The 17,723-nt window shown below is 37.0% G+C and overlaps 1 protein-coding gene across 1 annotated transcript; it reads left to right on the top strand.

The window, feature by feature from the left end:
- Window positions 1–439: 439 nt before the first annotated feature.
- On the top strand, window positions 440–17,394 carry LOC129274876 (arylsulfatase A-like). Its single transcript, XM_064106384.1, has 2 exons — window positions 440–681; window positions 17,139–17,394. Exons 1-2 carry the CDS (start codon window positions 440–442, stop codon window positions 17,392–17,394), a joined length of 498 nt encoding a protein of 165 aa, XP_063962454.1.
- The last annotated feature ends 329 nt before the right edge of the window (window positions 17,395–17,723 follow it).

Below are 17,723 nucleotides of genomic sequence, written 5' to 3'. Positions count from 1 at the left end.
TAGTGGAAGATGATCATCAGCTTATTACTGTTTCACCAAAAAATGGAAATTTTTGAAAAGCTTAACATGTTATTCCTTTACCGATTTTTATGAATTTTTCGTTTATAATATTATGTTTGCCTGATTGTATTGTTATAGATCTGCAAATCACATAATTTTCAACCCCTTATAATTAGTCATAACACGACAGAATATTGATGTGGTAATTTTGCGCCTTTTGAACAGCGCCATCAAAAGACCAGCGTGAAATAAACTTCTGAGAATCCCCTCGGCCCAGCTAGCCTCGGCCTCCTCGGCTCCGAGCTAGCCTACAACGCAACAGCGCCGAAACCGATCGATTGGAATTGGTGCCGGTGGCTAACGCCAACTCCAAAGAGTCCAAGACAAGTAGAACTATCTACAAGTAACACTTGTGTTTCAAATTCTCAATGTAGAAGGGATGGATTCTAGACGTCTACTAAGCACCACTCTGCTGTTGTTGTTGATGATCTTTTTCGTCGATGCGAAAAAGAAAATTCGTCGTCCGAATGTGATCATTTTGTTTGCAGACGACTTGGGATATGGAGACCTTCAGGTGTACGGACACCCAACGTCGTCTACGCCCAACCTCAACCGATTGGCTCGCGATGGAAAGGTGTTCACCCAGTTCTACGCAGCGGCGGCTATATGCAGCCCATCCAGGTATTAAACTCAGACAGGGCAGGGCGGGAACAGATCAAAAAGTTTGTCAGTGTCACTCTCATATCATAACATTGTTCATTAAATGAGTGATATGGTCTAGACTATGGCTGCTTTGGGGAGGTGTTTAGGATGATCCACTTTTTTACTTTTTAGGTTTAAAATGTTAACAAAGTTAGATGTTGTTAAGTGGATTTTTTTCATGTTGAAATTGAATTGTTCCTTTTTTTCTTTTTCAAACAAATTTCTACATCTTGATTTGTTTCTCTTAAAAATGTGCATTTGAATTGTCATGATACTAGTGTAAGTATTGTATATGATTTTTTTGATGTTTTAAATGAAACATATTATAAAAATACGATATTTGGTTTTCTGTCAAAGATCCAATCACTCACTGCCACAAGGTCAATGATAAGTAAGCTGGATAATGTTTTAAAGATTTTGTACCTGCACCAATTAACCATGTTTTAGTTTTGAATGAACAAAGTGGGTTCAAGTTTTTCACAAGTCACATGTTCTTCGGGAAATTTTGATGCATTATTATTTTTTTTTCATTTCAAGTTGCTTCATTTTTTCAAACATAAATGTTTAGACTTAGTGCCCTTCCAGAAATTTTAATGCAAGACTGTTTTTTTTTTACATTTCAACTGGCTTCATTTTTTTCAAACAATCAAACTATATAGAAGTTAGATTATTTTTCAAAGTTCAATTCTAAGACTATCTTCTTTCTTTTGATAACATAGATCTATCACAGTGATAGTTTTATTCTTATTGCCTTCTATCTAAGAAAAAAAGTCATGCAATTTAGATATTGAGTGTATTCTGTGTTGTTGGTTTTTACAGACTTCATGTATCAGTAATCTAGGGAATGGCTTAGTCTTGAATGCTGACCTTAACGGAGTAAGGATACAAGAGAGTGTTATCGAAACAAAGAAGAGACCTGAGAGTCTTAGAATTGAACTTGGACCTTTGAAGAATTCTAACTTCCATGTAGTTTGATTAAATGTGCATGCCATAATGCCCAATTGTGTAGATATTTGGAAGAGTACATTATTTTCATTGTCCAAATTGATTCGCTTCAACAGTTTGACCTATGACAATAGGTTGTATTTAGATTGCTCTTAGGTCTTAGGAGGCCTGAAGTATACACTGAACATTTACCAGGAAAGCCCTGGTGTATTGTTATGGGGGACATCTGATAAGCCAAGTTAAAAATCTAAATGGTAATGAATTATATAATTATAATTTCTCATCACTCCCAAATACAGAGTCTTCCTAATTTATCCTACCCCCTTCAAGAAAAGACAATAGGCCATATTGTTTCCCACAGTCACAGTGTAGGCCTAAACATGTTTCTCCAGTAAAACTCTCTGACTGTTTCAGGTGTAGGAGATTTTTGTGGCCATATGAGGCCATCTCGATTGGGACTTTGGACAATAGAAGTGGGTAGGAAGTGGTCAGAGGAAGAAGAAAGCTGGACCAAACAATGGAACAGACACTATTGTGTTAAGGGGCTGATGCCTTAAATCCTTTTCACACTCTGTCTCTGAGTGGGGATTCTGAGTATACTTGGGTCACAGGGAGGGCACAATAACTTGTTTGACTTTGAAAGGGGAGAGAAGAAGTAGCTTGTTTGGATCTCACTGCCTTGGGATGCTGGTGAATGATCCTGTTGAAATTGTTGATTCCAATAGCCATACTCAAAAAGTATCACTTATGAGTCCGAGTTTAGCAGTTTTGATGGTGTAACATTCACACACCCCCGATTGAAAGATCTAGTCCTACACTTATATGCCCTATACCATACTCTTGTGGGTTTTTTTTAACCAATAATGTGAAATTGTAAAACAAAATCTTTTTTTTTACAGCTCTATGAATATCCTTATAGAAGGAACATAATCAGACTTATTGAAAAAAACAAGTATAAAGAATATTTGTAAAATAACATTTGTGAGTTGTGACATATAAAAAGAAATGGTAACTTTTACACTGGTTGTGCAGGATTTGCAACATGCACGTTTTCCCAGTGGTAAGATCTAGATTATGATAGTATGTCCTTGTTCTTTTTTCTCAGCATCTTTCCATTCTAAAGATTTTGATATAAATTAAATTTTTATGGAGACTTTCAATGGTTAGTCTACGAGCACTGACTAAAATAAAACAAAAATAATTTGTCTAGGGTGGACACAAGACTAAAAATGAAGCAGCCACAGAACATGAACAAATCTAAATTACTTAGCATCAGATTCTTATATACAATGTACGTGAAAATCAAGGGTTTGTGCCTGCTGAGTGTAGACTAGTCGGTGGTTACCAAAGTTGGAGTTGGGCCAGACGAGTGCCACCTGTATATAACAAAAATGCTCTTAACACAGAAAGCTACTGGTCTTCAGTGCATTTTGCATTTAATAGTTTATGATCGATAGAGAAAAAAAAAGTTACCTCCATGATCAATCGCTAAGCATCATATTACAGGGCCCAGTTGTGTGATGCAAGAGTTGAGAAAAGGAGTGAAAATTTGAGCAAGAAAGATACCATAATGGATTTGACGTATAGTGATTTTTTTTTCAAACGTGGATGGTTACATTCAATGTGTGGTCATTAATCCTTTTCTTGTCTAACTAATTAATTTTGCCAATTGAAATATTTTTCAAGTGCTTTTAGTCCATATAAGAATTTTACAGGATGTTTGACTTGATGTCACTATTAGTCAAAAGTGTGATGGTCTACCACTCTTGTGGCAAGGAGGTAGGCCTACATGTACCAACAAGGATTTCTTGTTTTTCGAACCAACTTTGCATTCGCCCACCTTTCACTCATACTCCTTCCATAGATCTTGTATGTGGGGTAAGGAATTAACTTTTGTGCAACATTTGTCCCAAATCTCTTCTTCTACAATACTATTCAAGTCATCAAAGTTCCATGTTTTTTGTTGCAAATGCACTTCAGAATTGGCCGTATCCCAGAGCGATGCAGGCCCCATGAATAGGTGAGTGACTGTGTTGGAAATCTTTATTTATCCTTCGGGTTTGTACAGGAACCGTACACTGAACAGCGCCCGGGAACATTCATTGTCCTGCATGAAATCCTATATGACTTTTCTTGGGCTCAACCAACTTACAATTTAATAGCTCCCAAAGGGTTACTACCCTCCTTCTGCTAACCCCACCCTCCCCCTATTCACACTGGCGAAATTCATCTCAATCCTTTAGAAGTCTCATCTGTATGCAGTTATCCGTGCATTACAGTTACCACATGATAACAGCAAACAGATGAAGTAATGTAATGTCTCTGTTGAGAGCCAGAGGACTATTTGTTTACTAGTATTTTAGACAATACTTCATTAAGATTTGAGTACCTAGAACTTGTGATCTTCAGATTAGCTTCATTTCTTTACATTTAGTTTTTGTAGGCCAAGTCCATACATGAATACAAATTATTTTTATATAATGTTTAGTGAAAATTTCATTATAACTCGGGGATAAAAAATAAGAAAGTTGTAGGCCTAGGGCTAGGCATATGTGATGCTTTTTCAAATTTGTTATTGATTCTTTAATACAGAATCAGTGAGTATTGGGTAGCAAAATTATGGAACCCGCAAATAGTATGTCCTGTTTGACTTGCACAATTTTCATTGTTTGAGATTGCTCGGTTCTAATTTTAAATAGTTCAGTCTTTACTTGGACTTTAGTGCATTTTTCTCTGAGAGTGATCACGACTCACCAACATGCCTGTATTAAACTGCAATATGTACTAGTTACATGTGGTACTGATCTATGTCCATGAATGTTAAGTAACTTTAGCTATCTTATATTACCGAGATTCTTTTCCACATAATATAGCAATCAATACTGAACACTGCACAATACAGCATGATATAACAAGACATTGTGTAGTGGAATTACATTTTGGGTGTCTTTTTATTATGTTATAATACCTGACCAGGGTCTGTTGGATGATCATAAGCTGGCTTTTGATTGGCTCAAGGTGACACAAGCACCTCGCCAAAACTACATTAATATATTAAATTCAAATGTAAAGCTACTCATTAGCCCATGGATTGTAGAGGCTTAAAGTTACATGTACATGTACACTGTAATTGGATACAATGTGGCTCTGTAGAAACTTGCTGTATCATGTATTCAAAATTGAAATTTATATGTAGATCTATTTAAATATTATTCAAACATAGAGGTACAGGTATTCAAAATTGATGTTATGGAAGTACACATAGTGTGGAAACTGTGGATCATTATTACGTAGAAAGGTATGAAATCAAATCGACATTTTGCACTTAAGAGTAGGCCTACATTGTATTCAAATTGATATTAAAATGTTTTTTAAAAATTTGATAGGATCAGATCCCAACAAGAGTAGCCTTTGGCAAGACAGTAATCTATTTTTTCCACTCTCCATCCGAGTGCTGAATTAGGACCTGGTTTGCGGAGTAGGCATACACATACACAGTCAAATGTAGTTTGGATTTTGAGTGACATGGTGCCTTTCTGAAATTATATTTGGAAGTAAATAAAACGTAGGCATCTAGTCTATGATCTACATATGTGTGTACTACTGTGTAGACAAGCAAAATTTTAGTACAGGGGATGATATCAAAACAAAAGTTTTTTTTTTTAATAAGTACCCCTCTTGACTGAACATTTTGGGCAGAAATTTTCATTCAAACATTTTTTCTTGTGTGAAAGTGGCTATGTTTCTCTTACTCTCTTTGTCGTTTTTCCTCCCACATTTTCCCCCCTACCAATGGCACTGATGATTGTGTTGGTTCACACCTCTTATGCAAATACAGTACTCAATTGAAGGAGGGGAAGGTGAGATCAGAAGAAATGAAGCATTTTGTGAAGTATTTGCTCAGAAATTTGTATCTGGGCAAGAAGGTTGCTCTCCTTATGACCAGAGCTGTGGGATATTTACAAACAATAATGGAACGAAAAATCTTTGAAATTGTCATGAAACTAATGCAACGTTCAACAACAGAAATTGTTCTTTGGACATTTGAGTGACAGGCCCAAAGGACGGTTTTCAAAGAGTTTAAAGATGGAAATTTTAATGATTTATGCCTACAATGTATATTTTGCAAAGCTATTTTTTAAAGCTGGTTTACAACTCCGAGCGACTTTCAGTATGCCTACGTGATTCCATGTTGAAAATTTTGTTTCAAAATTTATTTATGTTAAAAGTCTTCCCAATGGGGGAAAATCCTAAGTCAGATAACAGCCAACTCTCTCATACCCAGATCCCCATCATATGTCTCCACAAAGATGATGTGAAGTAGATATTCAGAAATCAGATATTCAGATATTCAACATTTATTGTCATGCTCAAATGAAATAAATTACATTGGCATAAAAAATTAAAAATTAATATTCTGGCTGTTGGTACACAAAACATAATATGTAAAATATTATACTAAATAAATAATTACAAAAATTATGGCATTAAATAATATATTAATACAAAGTTACACACCATAATTAACAATATCCAAACAAATCCTAAAGTACGCTGCAAGAACAGCTGTGTCGATTTTAACCTGGTGCTGTAGGAGGAACGCTCCAAGCACGGTACCGGTTCAAACACCCAATTGGCCCTGGTTTGACATCGAGCAATCACGAACACCACGCCATAACACATTACACCACACCACATACGTGTAAACACCACACCATATCACAATAAACCACACACTATAACAGACCAACCTACACCATACCAAACACCACTCCACACCAGAACACACCCTCACACCACACATCTATAAAACACTTCACCACAGTACATCACACTACAACACAACTCACCACACACTACACCAAACCACACTACACATCAACAACACTGATCAATGTCTTAACAGCACCCACCCAATGCCGAAACCACCACCACGCTCGTCGCGGTCCCCCCACAACACCAAGTAGTATAGTCTCAGCACAGCTGCCCTTGCTGCCCTTAATGAAGGCCGACGTAAAATCTGCAAACAATTTTCTAAATGTACGTACCGGTAATTGTAATCTACATGTAATACAGTGTGAGTCAAAAAAAGCATATGCATCCTCAAGACACATGCGTGACAAAAAAAAATGTTGAAAAGGGTGTTTTTTCAGTTTTGGAGACGGGCCGCTCATGCATTCATTAAGGGTATAAAAAACACTGATTTTCAAGAAAAAAGGTGATTTTGAAAGACTGGTCAATGGTCAATCGTGGGGTCAAACATATTTAGGGTATTTTTTTTTCCAAAGCTTTTTTTTTAAAGACTACCCAAACATGTTTAGGGTATGTTTTTCCCCAAAGCTTTTTCCCCGTGGTCATATTCTGGCGACAACTTGTTTAGGGGCCAAAATGTGTAAATAAAGCCTGCAAAAAACTTGTTTTATAGAGGGTTATTTTTCACACGGAGAAAGAACTCGAATTTTGTCACGCATGTGTACAGCAATACATTTTACTCCCCCCCCCCCCCCCCCCCGGTCAAGACCTCATCACCTCTGTTATCTTGATATGCAAACCGGAGCGAGTCCACAATGTTCTTTGTTTCTTCCTTTAATATATCTCTAACAACCTTCCAAAAACATTTCATAATCATGGGTTTTTGTTAAGGCTTGAATTCGTGTAACTGTCTTGGTTTGGCTAGTTTTGGGTACAGGGGAAATAATGGCAGATTTCCACAACAATGGAATTGTGTGTGAATCTAATGACCATTGAAATAAACAACTGAAAATGCCACAGAGCTGTTGACTACATGACTTTAACACTCTTCCACCTAACCCGTCTGGGTCCCCGTTCCCTGTTGCTTTACTACTCTTTATTTAAAGCACCTTCCTAAAATCCCCTTCAGTAATAACATCTTGCTCTGTTACACCCTCTTAATGTTTTCTAACTCTACCCTGTTCCTATTGACACTAACATCAAAACGTGAGAAAAAGACACTCAGGTTTCCAACAAAAACGTTAGGGTTATCAATGGAAGTAATTTTCTTTTTCTCAAATCCAGTTATTCTTCTGAGACTTTCCCAGGCTTTTTTTTTTAATTACTAGTTTTCAAGTTTATTTTTCATTTCAGATCCAAATTCTTTCTTCCTACGAAGAACTCACCTCTTGAATTCTTTCAAAGTTTCTTTCACTCTGTTATTATCAATATTACTTAATGCGTTTTCATTTTCCATTAATAATATTCTGCTGGTTGTGTCCATCCATGGTCATATCTTCGCAGAACTTAATGTAATCGCTAATTATAGTTACTGTTTCATTCAGAGATGATTCATTAACCAGTTTGTCCCAGTCCGTACATTCCAGGAAACTCTGCAAGGCCATCATATTGTTCTCATTCCACTCTTTAACATTCCTCAACAAAAATTAAACCTTTTTAGTTTCTGCCTGTACTTGGGAATGAGTTGGATGTCATTATGATCCGAGCTGCCAATTGCGGCTTTTGAAATTACTTTATATGCATTTGCAATGTTACCATAACACTTATCTAAAATAAGATCTCCTGTAGTTGGCGTATTCACATATTGAACATATACCCTTTTTACACACGCTAAAATTTCCTTAACCCCGTACTATAGGTGGGGCTAAATTGCCATTTAGCCCCACCTATAGTACGGGGTTAAGCTTAGCCCACTTTTTTACACAGCATTTTTGCAAAGTGGGCTAACCCCACCTTAAGTACAGGATTATTTGGCCCTGCAAAAAAGCAGGGTTATCCCAGCAATTGCGGTGCTAAGAGCGATAGTACAGGGTTAAGATCGCTAGTGTAAAACGAAAGTGGGCTAAGCGCTCCCATTCATGCCCCGCAACAGAGCCGGCCCTGTTGTCCAATCAGAGGTAAGCATAATGAATATTCATGAACAGCGAACACGGCGATGAGAAAAAGCGCGCTCCATAAACACAATGAATGACCCCTCAGTGCGCTCATGAATATTCATGAGCTACCACTAGTCCGGGGTTAGCGAGTTTCGTGTGTGAAAAGCAAGCATTCCTTATCCGGGGTTAGCAAACAATTACGCATGTGTGAAAAGGAAAAAAAAAAGTATGGGGTTAAGGATAGTACAGGGTTAGCGATAGTCCGGGGCTAAGAAAATCCTGTGTAAAAAGGGTAATATTGTGGTAGGAACCTTTCTAATTCACAATTGTTCATATCCCCTAAAACTAGCTGGACCGTCTCTGGAGAATTTATCTGTAGTTGTTGCACCACATCTAGGATTTTCCTTACTGCATCTGCGACATCAGATCTAGGGTAGACATAGACAATAGTAACAAATATTTGTGTCAACCCCCTCGAGAAATAAAAAGTGGGGAGAAACATGAGGGGGGAAGGTAAATTTGCCCCCAAATTATAAAAAATAGTCCTCATCAGTTTCAAAAGAACTTCCAAGAATTGGGCTCAATAGAACTTAAAGAAGCAGGAAGTTAACAAAGCTATCAAATTTCTCTGTGTGAATGTTATTTCATCAATTTCAAATTGTGGAGAATGCTCAGGTATTGTTGATAGCACATGACCTCTGACATTGTGTCACCTCGAGGGTCAAGAGCAATCCAAACCCCCATTGGGTAGGACCAAAGATGACAAGTTCAGACTGTCAAGGTAGGGACAAGGTCTATTCAAGTAGTCTCTGCTACTTTCTATGTAGGAAATAGACCTACACTTTAGGTGTATTTAGACCGACTTGATCTCCAGAATACCTGTTAAATACAAGAACTTGTCAAAGGACAAGTCCACCCTAACAAAAAGATGATTTGAATAGAAAGAAAACAATCAAACACTGAAAATTTCATCAAAATGGGATCTTAAATTTTAAAGTTTTGCTAAATCTAACCAAACAGTTATGTGCACATCCTGGTCAGTATGCAAATTTGGGGACTGATGACATCACCCACTCACTATTTCTTTTGTATTTTATTATATCAAATATTTGAATTTTCTCATTGTCATGTGAGCAAAGTTTCATTCCTCCCTGAACATGTGGAATTTGATTGTTTTAACATTTTGTGGTTCAAACAAGATGGTCATAATTGTCAAATGAAAATGAAATATTGTATAATTCAAACAAAAGAAATAGTGAGTGACATCATCAACTCTCTCATTTGCATATCACTGAGTTGAGCATAGAACTGTTTTGGGGAAAAAAAGCGACACTTTAAAATGTCATAACTTATTTTCCATCCGATTTTGATGAAGTTTTCAGCATTATTCTTGTTTTGATTTTTCTCTATTTATTCAAATAAACTTTTTCTGGGATGGACTTGACCTTCTAAAATACCCAATAATTATTTTATGCATTCACACCAACCCAAAGCAGACCTTTTCAGGGAAAAGTCTCAAAGTAGGTAGTATGATGTGACTAACAGGAGAGGCGCATGATCCAAAATCGCTGCCCAAAGTTCTCATAATTTGCTCTCACACTGCAAGAATAACTGACCCTGGAAAAATCCCTGTGAACGTTTTTCTTAATCATGATTTTGACAAGTACCTACTATTTAGCTGGTATTTTCTTTTGGGAATATTACAAGTAATAATTTGCTTTTATATTGTTGAAAATACATTGTATTTTCTGATACAGGTAGATAAGCCTAAATTTCTTGATACAAGCAATGCCTGGTATTCTCAAATTCGAGTCGGTCTGACAGAACTGTCAGGAGGCTGAGAAGCTGAGGCCTGTCTAGAACCACATCATATTATCACACATTAAATCTAATAGAATGTACTTTATTATAATAATGTTATTATTTGATCATGTTTATGCTGCTGAAGTGCATTGACTCTGTCTGATATGAAATAATCTGAAAGTGATAATTACATGTAGCTAAACTTTGTTGTCTTGAAGAATATTGATTCTATCAATTCTAGGCCCTACTTTTCACATAATATTAATGCTTTATATATTGCCTCTAGAGTCTAGATATTTTCAGTTTTTAAGTTTTCAACAAATGTAGTCATTACTCATACTCGTTACAATAACCTGTTCTCAAACATAGTGGAAATATAGAAGATTGTGGTAAAACTGGAAGATCAGATTTACTAAAAATTTTGCAATTTTCACTGGAATTTTTTACTGTCAGATTTGATGATAATAGTTGGATTTTTAAAGCATGTTTTGCCTAGGGATACAAAACGCTGCTATTATTACCCCGGCTTTAGCTGCGCTGCCCATATAGGTGCTCAAGCATTTGAGGAATTTCTTCCTACCGGGTACCCATTCATCTCACCTGGGTTGAGTGCAGCACAATATGGGTAAATTTCTTGCTGAAAGAAAACAGTCCATGGCTAGGAATTGAACCCACGTTCCTCAGATTGAAAGAAGAGTGTCATAACCACCATACCACAATGCCCCCACGTGACAGATTTGATGAGATCACAGCTAATAACTGAAAGGTGCAAAGTAGTTCCGTGAAAACTAGTAAGTGCACCATAATGATGAGGTACATTGTAATTCAGGATTAGGAGACAAAAGAAGAATGGGGTGATGGGTCTTCAAGTTGACTTGATGAGGACAAGGAGAAGAGGAGATGTCTCCTCTCATCTTGCAGAGACAAAATATCTTGTCTACTCATCTACTCTGATGAGCATTGTTTTATCACCTGACAGGGTTGTTTATTATGCTCAAGACCCTCTTGCCTCTCAACAGATTATATGTCATACATGCGGTATATCAAGTCAATGCCATTCCCTGCCAAATATGAAAAATGGAAATATGAAGCTGTTCCATATGCCTGCCTCAGTCATCATCAACACCTTCAATCAAATGGCGATAACCTTCAAAATGATGGCATGTTGTCACAAGGGTAATAATGATGTTTTCATGTCTTCCAAAGTGATGTTGATTTTAGTTGGAACCAATGTGATGGGTAAATTGCCAATTCGTCTACTGCCAATTCATCCACTCACCACATGGTCTACTTTCATTGAGTCCAATACCATTCCATCCATCAACATTTCGTCTAACAACCATTTGGTCCACCATTTCGTCTTTGACCATTTCGTGAATCAGTTGGTCTAATATCCATTTCATTTTCATTCATTTCGCCCAATAAACACTTACATGTAGTCCAATTAGACCAAATGGTATATGGACTAAATAGCTATTGGACCAACTGGTTATAAGACGGAATGGCACTACACTAAATGAAAGTAGACCGTGTGGTGAGTTGACAAACTGATGGTAGAACAAATGATAGTAGACGAGTTGGCAATTGGACGAATTGGCATTAGACGAATCGGAAATAAACCATGTGATGTTGGTCTGTTTGGTTGGATCACATTGTGTGGCACTTAAAGTGTAGACTGTAGATTTAATTTGTGAGAAAATTTGATGTGCTGAAGTGACAGATGGTGCAGTAAAGACCTTTTCTTCATGTTTCAATTTTATCAAGTTTTGTTCTTTTGAGGTCCATACATACAGACCCGAGAGCTTCTGCTAAACTAAAATTTCTAGAGAGTAAAGATTTTGTTACACTGTAAAGCTATCCTCACTTTCACATCATAATTTTCATCCAACAACAAAAAATGTGATAATCGTGGTACCTTTGGCTTATTTCTGTAATATCTTAAATTAATTTTGAGTGGGAAGTACATGTATTGTGTGTTTTCATAAGATCTTTGATTACATTGTGTATTCCCTCATAGCTGTGAGAAAATTTTTGTTAGCTTGATCCAAAATCAAGGTGTATTCATACCTACATGATTATAAAAATACATGTTAAGTTGGAAAACTTGTTGAAACTGCAGCCCCCCCCCCCCCATCTGCCTGAACTAGACAGAGTTTAGTAGTTATGAGCTAGCAACAAACCTTGGTTATTTCCAATTTGTCCACTCACCATCTAATAACCACTTGGTCCAATAGCCACTTACATGTAGTCCATTAACCATTTGGTCTAAGTGGACTAAGTGTTAATTGTGAAAAATGAATTAAAATGAAATGGATATTAGATGAAGTGATGAATGGACCAAATGGTTGTTAGACAAAATGTTGATGGACGGAATGGCATTAGACTAAATGAAAGTAGACCATGTCGTGAGTGGATGAGTGGGCAGTAGACGAATTGGCAATTTACCCAAACCTTGTGCATTCCCTTACGAAAAGTGCACATTTTCCTTGCCTAATATCATATCTCAAGTTCATATAATTTGCTTTCACATTGCTTAAATTATTTTTAAGTTGGAAGTATTTTGTTTAAGAGATATTACAAGTACTTTCAAAGTGGAAAAATACCTTGTGTTTTCTGCTCGCCCTCACAGATATTCCAAGCTCGCGGCCAACCACTTAATAACTAGCTAGCAGCAAGCTAATAACTAGCGAGCGGATGCATGTAGCTTAAAAGTTTGTAAAAGGCATGCATAGAAATAATTAAGCCAAATTTTATGGTTTGCTAGCTTTCAATTGCTTAATAAGTAAGCAACCAGCCAGTCACTAGCTACTAAGCTAGCTTATACCAGCTTGAAGCACGTGTAAAATATGCAGAACAGGTCACCTGATTGGAAATTTGATCGGATACTTTCTGAGATTGGGTGGGTATGAAAAGCACCTCTTCAGGCCTTTTGAAATCTTTGAATGTTGTTGTATGAACTTCAAAGGAAAATAAAGGAAGGAAAGTTATCAAAGGATTACGCCTACTTTTCCCCTTTTGAATTATGGCCTATTTTTTAATCTCATGTTTTTTTGAGCTGCTTAAGTTACAAAAATATACAACACGCACATGATTTACAGTGTGTTCAGATAGAAAACATGAATCTCATCAAGGAGATATCACTATCTCCTTGATCTCATTAACAAAACAACCCATAAGTTTATGATGGACTCAGAATTATTGTGAGTGATTAGAAAAACTGTCATATACTATGCATGAGAAATTCCCTCTGCATATGTTGTTACTGTCGCTGCCGACCATCAGCACGCATCAAGCCAAGCCCCTTATACCTAGGAGGGATTGCCACTCACCTATATTACTGTAGAAATGCTTGACCACAACAATGTGTAAAAAGTTTGGAGAGAAAAAGAGGGAAAAAGTATCTTCAGAAAATGATGCAAAAATGTGACTTTAAAAGCCAAGGTAAATTTCTGAGTTTATTATCACATATTCGGTATTTGTTCTTCAAACTTTTGGTCTGGTTTGGTGCAGCTATAAGAAATCTTTTATATAAAATATGTCCCTCACTCACTATTTCTTTTGTTTTTTTATTGTTTGAAATTTTGAATTGTACATTATTTAATTTTTTACACATTTGACAATAAGTACCAACTTTACTGAAACATATAGTATTAAACAATGCTAATTCCACATGTTCAGGGAGAAATTAATTGTTTTACTTCACAATGAGGAGAAAATTTGAACATTTCGATAGAAATAGTGAGTGGATGACGTCATCAGTCTCCTCATTTTCATACTGACAAGGATGTGCATATAACCGTTTTGTGAAATGATAAAACAAAACTTAAAAATGTCATAACTTTCTTATTTCACATCCGATTTTGATGAAATTTTCAGTGTTATGCTTGTTGGATTTTTCTCTTTTTATTCAAATCAACTTTTTATTGGGGTGGACTTGTCCTTTAAATACCAAAATTTCCAGACATACATGTATGTCTTTCCCAATTTAAAACAGTTCCCTCAGGAAAAAATCAAGGCTCACTGATTTCTGTTCTTATCATCCCTCATTGTATATTTTAAGGAATGTATGCCTCATTCCTCCTTCTTTCATCACTTCTGGGGCTTGGGAAAGAAAAATATCTCCTCCCCAATTTTGTAGTCCCTTTGTGGTAAGTGATAAGAAGCAAGCTTGAAATGTTTGCATGATTTCACACTCACACACATACACCCACACACTCAGAGGGGGTGCCGGGTGAGGGTGGGGGATGCGGGTGCCATTGGTAGTGATGGTGGGGGGTGGGGGGTGGGGTAATTGTATGAATTGTAGTAAATAATTTACTTGTAATAACCCATTGGATATATTTTCTCTCGATTTTTTGTCAGCAATGACACTTCTATAGCTTCAATGCATGTATTAAATGTGATTGAGCAGCGCCTGGCTGCAGGCATGATACCAGTTCTTGTTTTATGATGCAGTTCATGTTTTTAAAGTAGTTGCATCAATCTCTAGTCTATTTGTGGAAAACTATTTTACACTTGTACTGTGAGTTGAATTGCCTTGCTTCAACTTACTCAACTTACTGACTGACGAGACTTGAGACCCAGTTCTCATCTACTTTTTATTTAAACTGGTTTCCTCCAAGCCAGTTTACAGGAAACCAGTTTAGAAGATTGCATTGCTATTGTTCTCATTACCATCTCCTGACCTGGTTCCCATAACCAATTCATGTAAGGGGTCTTGTTGGTAACATTCTCAGTGGGGTCACATGTTTTGCGCAAAATTTGACACTGCAGTGTAGGCATGAACTAAACACAGTCCCCAGTAGCGTGCCCAACATTCATACTCTATCCTTCCATACTAAGATAGCATTCCCGTTATCGTTAAACTGGTTTCCACTATTTTTTAGTTTAAGAAAGTAGATGCGAACTGTGACTGAGAGGATTGCTGGCAAGTACGGGTTCACAAAATTATTATGGTCCGAAGGACTCTTTGCTTCTGGCCATTCCGATTTTCTCACATATCTAATTTTACAAAATCTACCATAATTTGCAGTGCTCTGCTAGAGAGAAATAAAATGTATCCTGTTTGAAAAGAGCAAATGGGGAAAATACAATATTCCTTGTGTTGTAATCATGTGTTAATAATACAGGTTTTAGGTCTGACCTCAAGTCATTTGAAATAATTTGCTGTAGCATGAGAGATAGTGGAGATAGGATTCAAGTCTATTCATTGCAGCCTTCACCTGAAATAGATACGGTAAACAGGATCAGTCAGTTGTGACAAATTGACTATTGTCCCAGTTTCCCTTCATTTTCTCCATGCAAACTTGACTTACAAATCAAAGATTTCAGGGTGATAGATTGGATTAGAATGGCTTAGTGAATGCATGGCCCATATCCCTTGGCCAGGCTTGCAGCAAGAGAAATACCAGTACCCAAACATCAAATTTCTATTCATATTCAGGTCAGAATCCTGGCTTTTAACTTTGAGGGTAAATGATGTCTTTGGGAGCTTAAGTTGGTGATATATCTGGGCTTAACTGGGGTAATTTTCCCTTTCATGTTGTTGATTTATCATCCCTATCGCCTCAAGGCATGAAATGAGATGAAGCAACAATATACTTTAGGTGTCGACTACATGTTTGCAAGTAATTGATTCTGTCAATACCATTCAATTACCTTTGTCACAGATGCCACTTCGGCTCTGCTTGGCCATTTTTCAGAACACGAGGAGGTTGTTAACCTACGCTAAAGTACACTGAACACTTACATTTCAGAGTGGAGTAATGGGAGATAATCCTTTATCATCTCAAAGGGTAATGAATGCTTGAACGTTGTATTTAGTTTATTATGATGTCTTGCAAAAGTGAAGAAAGAGACTGAAATATCACATGAACATGCTATATTGATGTTGGAGTCATACTGACTGAGAAAAAGAAACACAATATGGTTGACACTTTTTGCCAGCGATTGGGTTGAAAAATGGATGCTGTAAATTTTTATCATTGGGGCAGTCTTATAAACTATTCAGTAGTAGCCCACATAGTAATGAACAACTGCCATTTACTCTGTTTCCAATTGTCAATCCTTTTGTGAGAATTTTTAAACTTCAATTTCACAAGCTGGAAACAAGAATCCTTTTAGTCAAGATATCCAATATGCCATTGCCTCTGTTTTTAGGAGGTTTACAATGTCTTCCTCTATTTTGCTAGAGCCCTCACCATTAAATGGCTATGACTACCGGTAATATGGACAGATCAGGATTCAGGAGGAAATCCAGTATTTACCAATTTTTCAAAATGAAATACAATATTGAAACTTTCAATATAAACATATAAAGAGAGGATTATGATTGAGGGGTAAGTGTGCTAATGATACTGTAGCAGGCATTCCTGTCAAAGTCTTCTTCATCAGGCTTTCATGAAAATAAAGATGATTCATCATCTAAACTTTCTACATATTCTTCAAAAGATGCAATCTTTGTATTTTTGTTTCTTGAAAGCTATTCCTTGAAGTTGGGCAAGCCAGTTGATTAGGCCCTACATCGTGTTGGACAGATCATGCCATTAGGTAACATGATTGGCCATCTACCAATCTGCAGATGGCAGACCATACATAGTACAGTATTTAGGTACTTTACTACATGTAAAAGTCTGTGCCATGTCTTTCATGAGGGATCCCGCTTTAAAGGTTCTAAGCCTCTTGTCCGCATTCCCTAATGTTATACTACAACAATGTAAGGATACGTGATGAAAAAATGATTGCATGATTCCTATCGGAAAAGAAAATGAGACTCTGACTTTTGATGATGCGTCTTAAGAGACATTTGTAAAATTTAAAGAAAATTATCTCTCTTTGCAGAGCTGCTCTTCTTACCGGACGCTACCACATGCGATCTGGGATCTATCCTGGTGTCTTCAATGTCACATCGTCTGGAGGCCTTCCACACCGTGAGGAAACCATCGCAGAAATGGTCAAGGGGCGTGGCTACTACACAGCTATGGTTGGCAAGTGGCATCTCGGTGTAGGGCGTGAAGGGAGGTACCTCCCGCCCGCCCATGGTTTTGACGAGTTCTTAGGTAGGTGTCTTTTGCTTCCTCATGATATTAAAGAATAGGTTCAAAGAATCATCTGAGCTCAGATATAAGCCTGAATTTCGAAGTGTGCCGTCATGCGTTGAGCTGAAAGTGGCAATCTTGTTTTAGCTTTATGAACATTATATGTGTAAGATATCGATTTCTGAGCCAAATGGCATAAGATTTAAAATTCATTGTCAAGTACCATGGCAACCTTGCTTAACGGCCAATGATAACAAGGGTATTTAACTTCTCATATTGGTTACCATCGATGTTGATGGTAAGATTTTTGCCTGTGTCACGAATTCGTAAGTTCTGACACGTTGTTGCAATGAACTACAAGGAAGGCGTCTGTGAACTATATGCTCCC

Source organism: Lytechinus pictus, chromosome 2 (genome assembly GCF_037042905.1).
Source record: "Lytechinus pictus isolate F3 Inbred chromosome 2, Lp3.0, whole genome shotgun sequence".
Taxonomy (NCBI): Eukaryota; Metazoa; Echinodermata; class Echinoidea; order Temnopleuroida; family Toxopneustidae; genus Lytechinus; species Lytechinus pictus.
The sequence above is the reverse complement of the archived record's forward strand: the minus strand, read 5'-3'. Positions and strand labels throughout refer to the sequence as shown.

What these genes read in the sequence shown, in the direction of transcription:
- LOC129274876 (XM_064106384.1), top strand. Translation starts at nt 440, where the DNA reads ATGGATTCTAGACGTCTACTAAGCACCACTCTGCTGTTGTTGTTGATG. An exon ending in GCTATATGCAGCCCATCCAG is followed by an intron (nt 682 to 17,138) that starts GTATTAAACTCA and finishes CTCTCTTTGCAG; the next exon opens with AGCTGCTCTTCTTACCGGAC.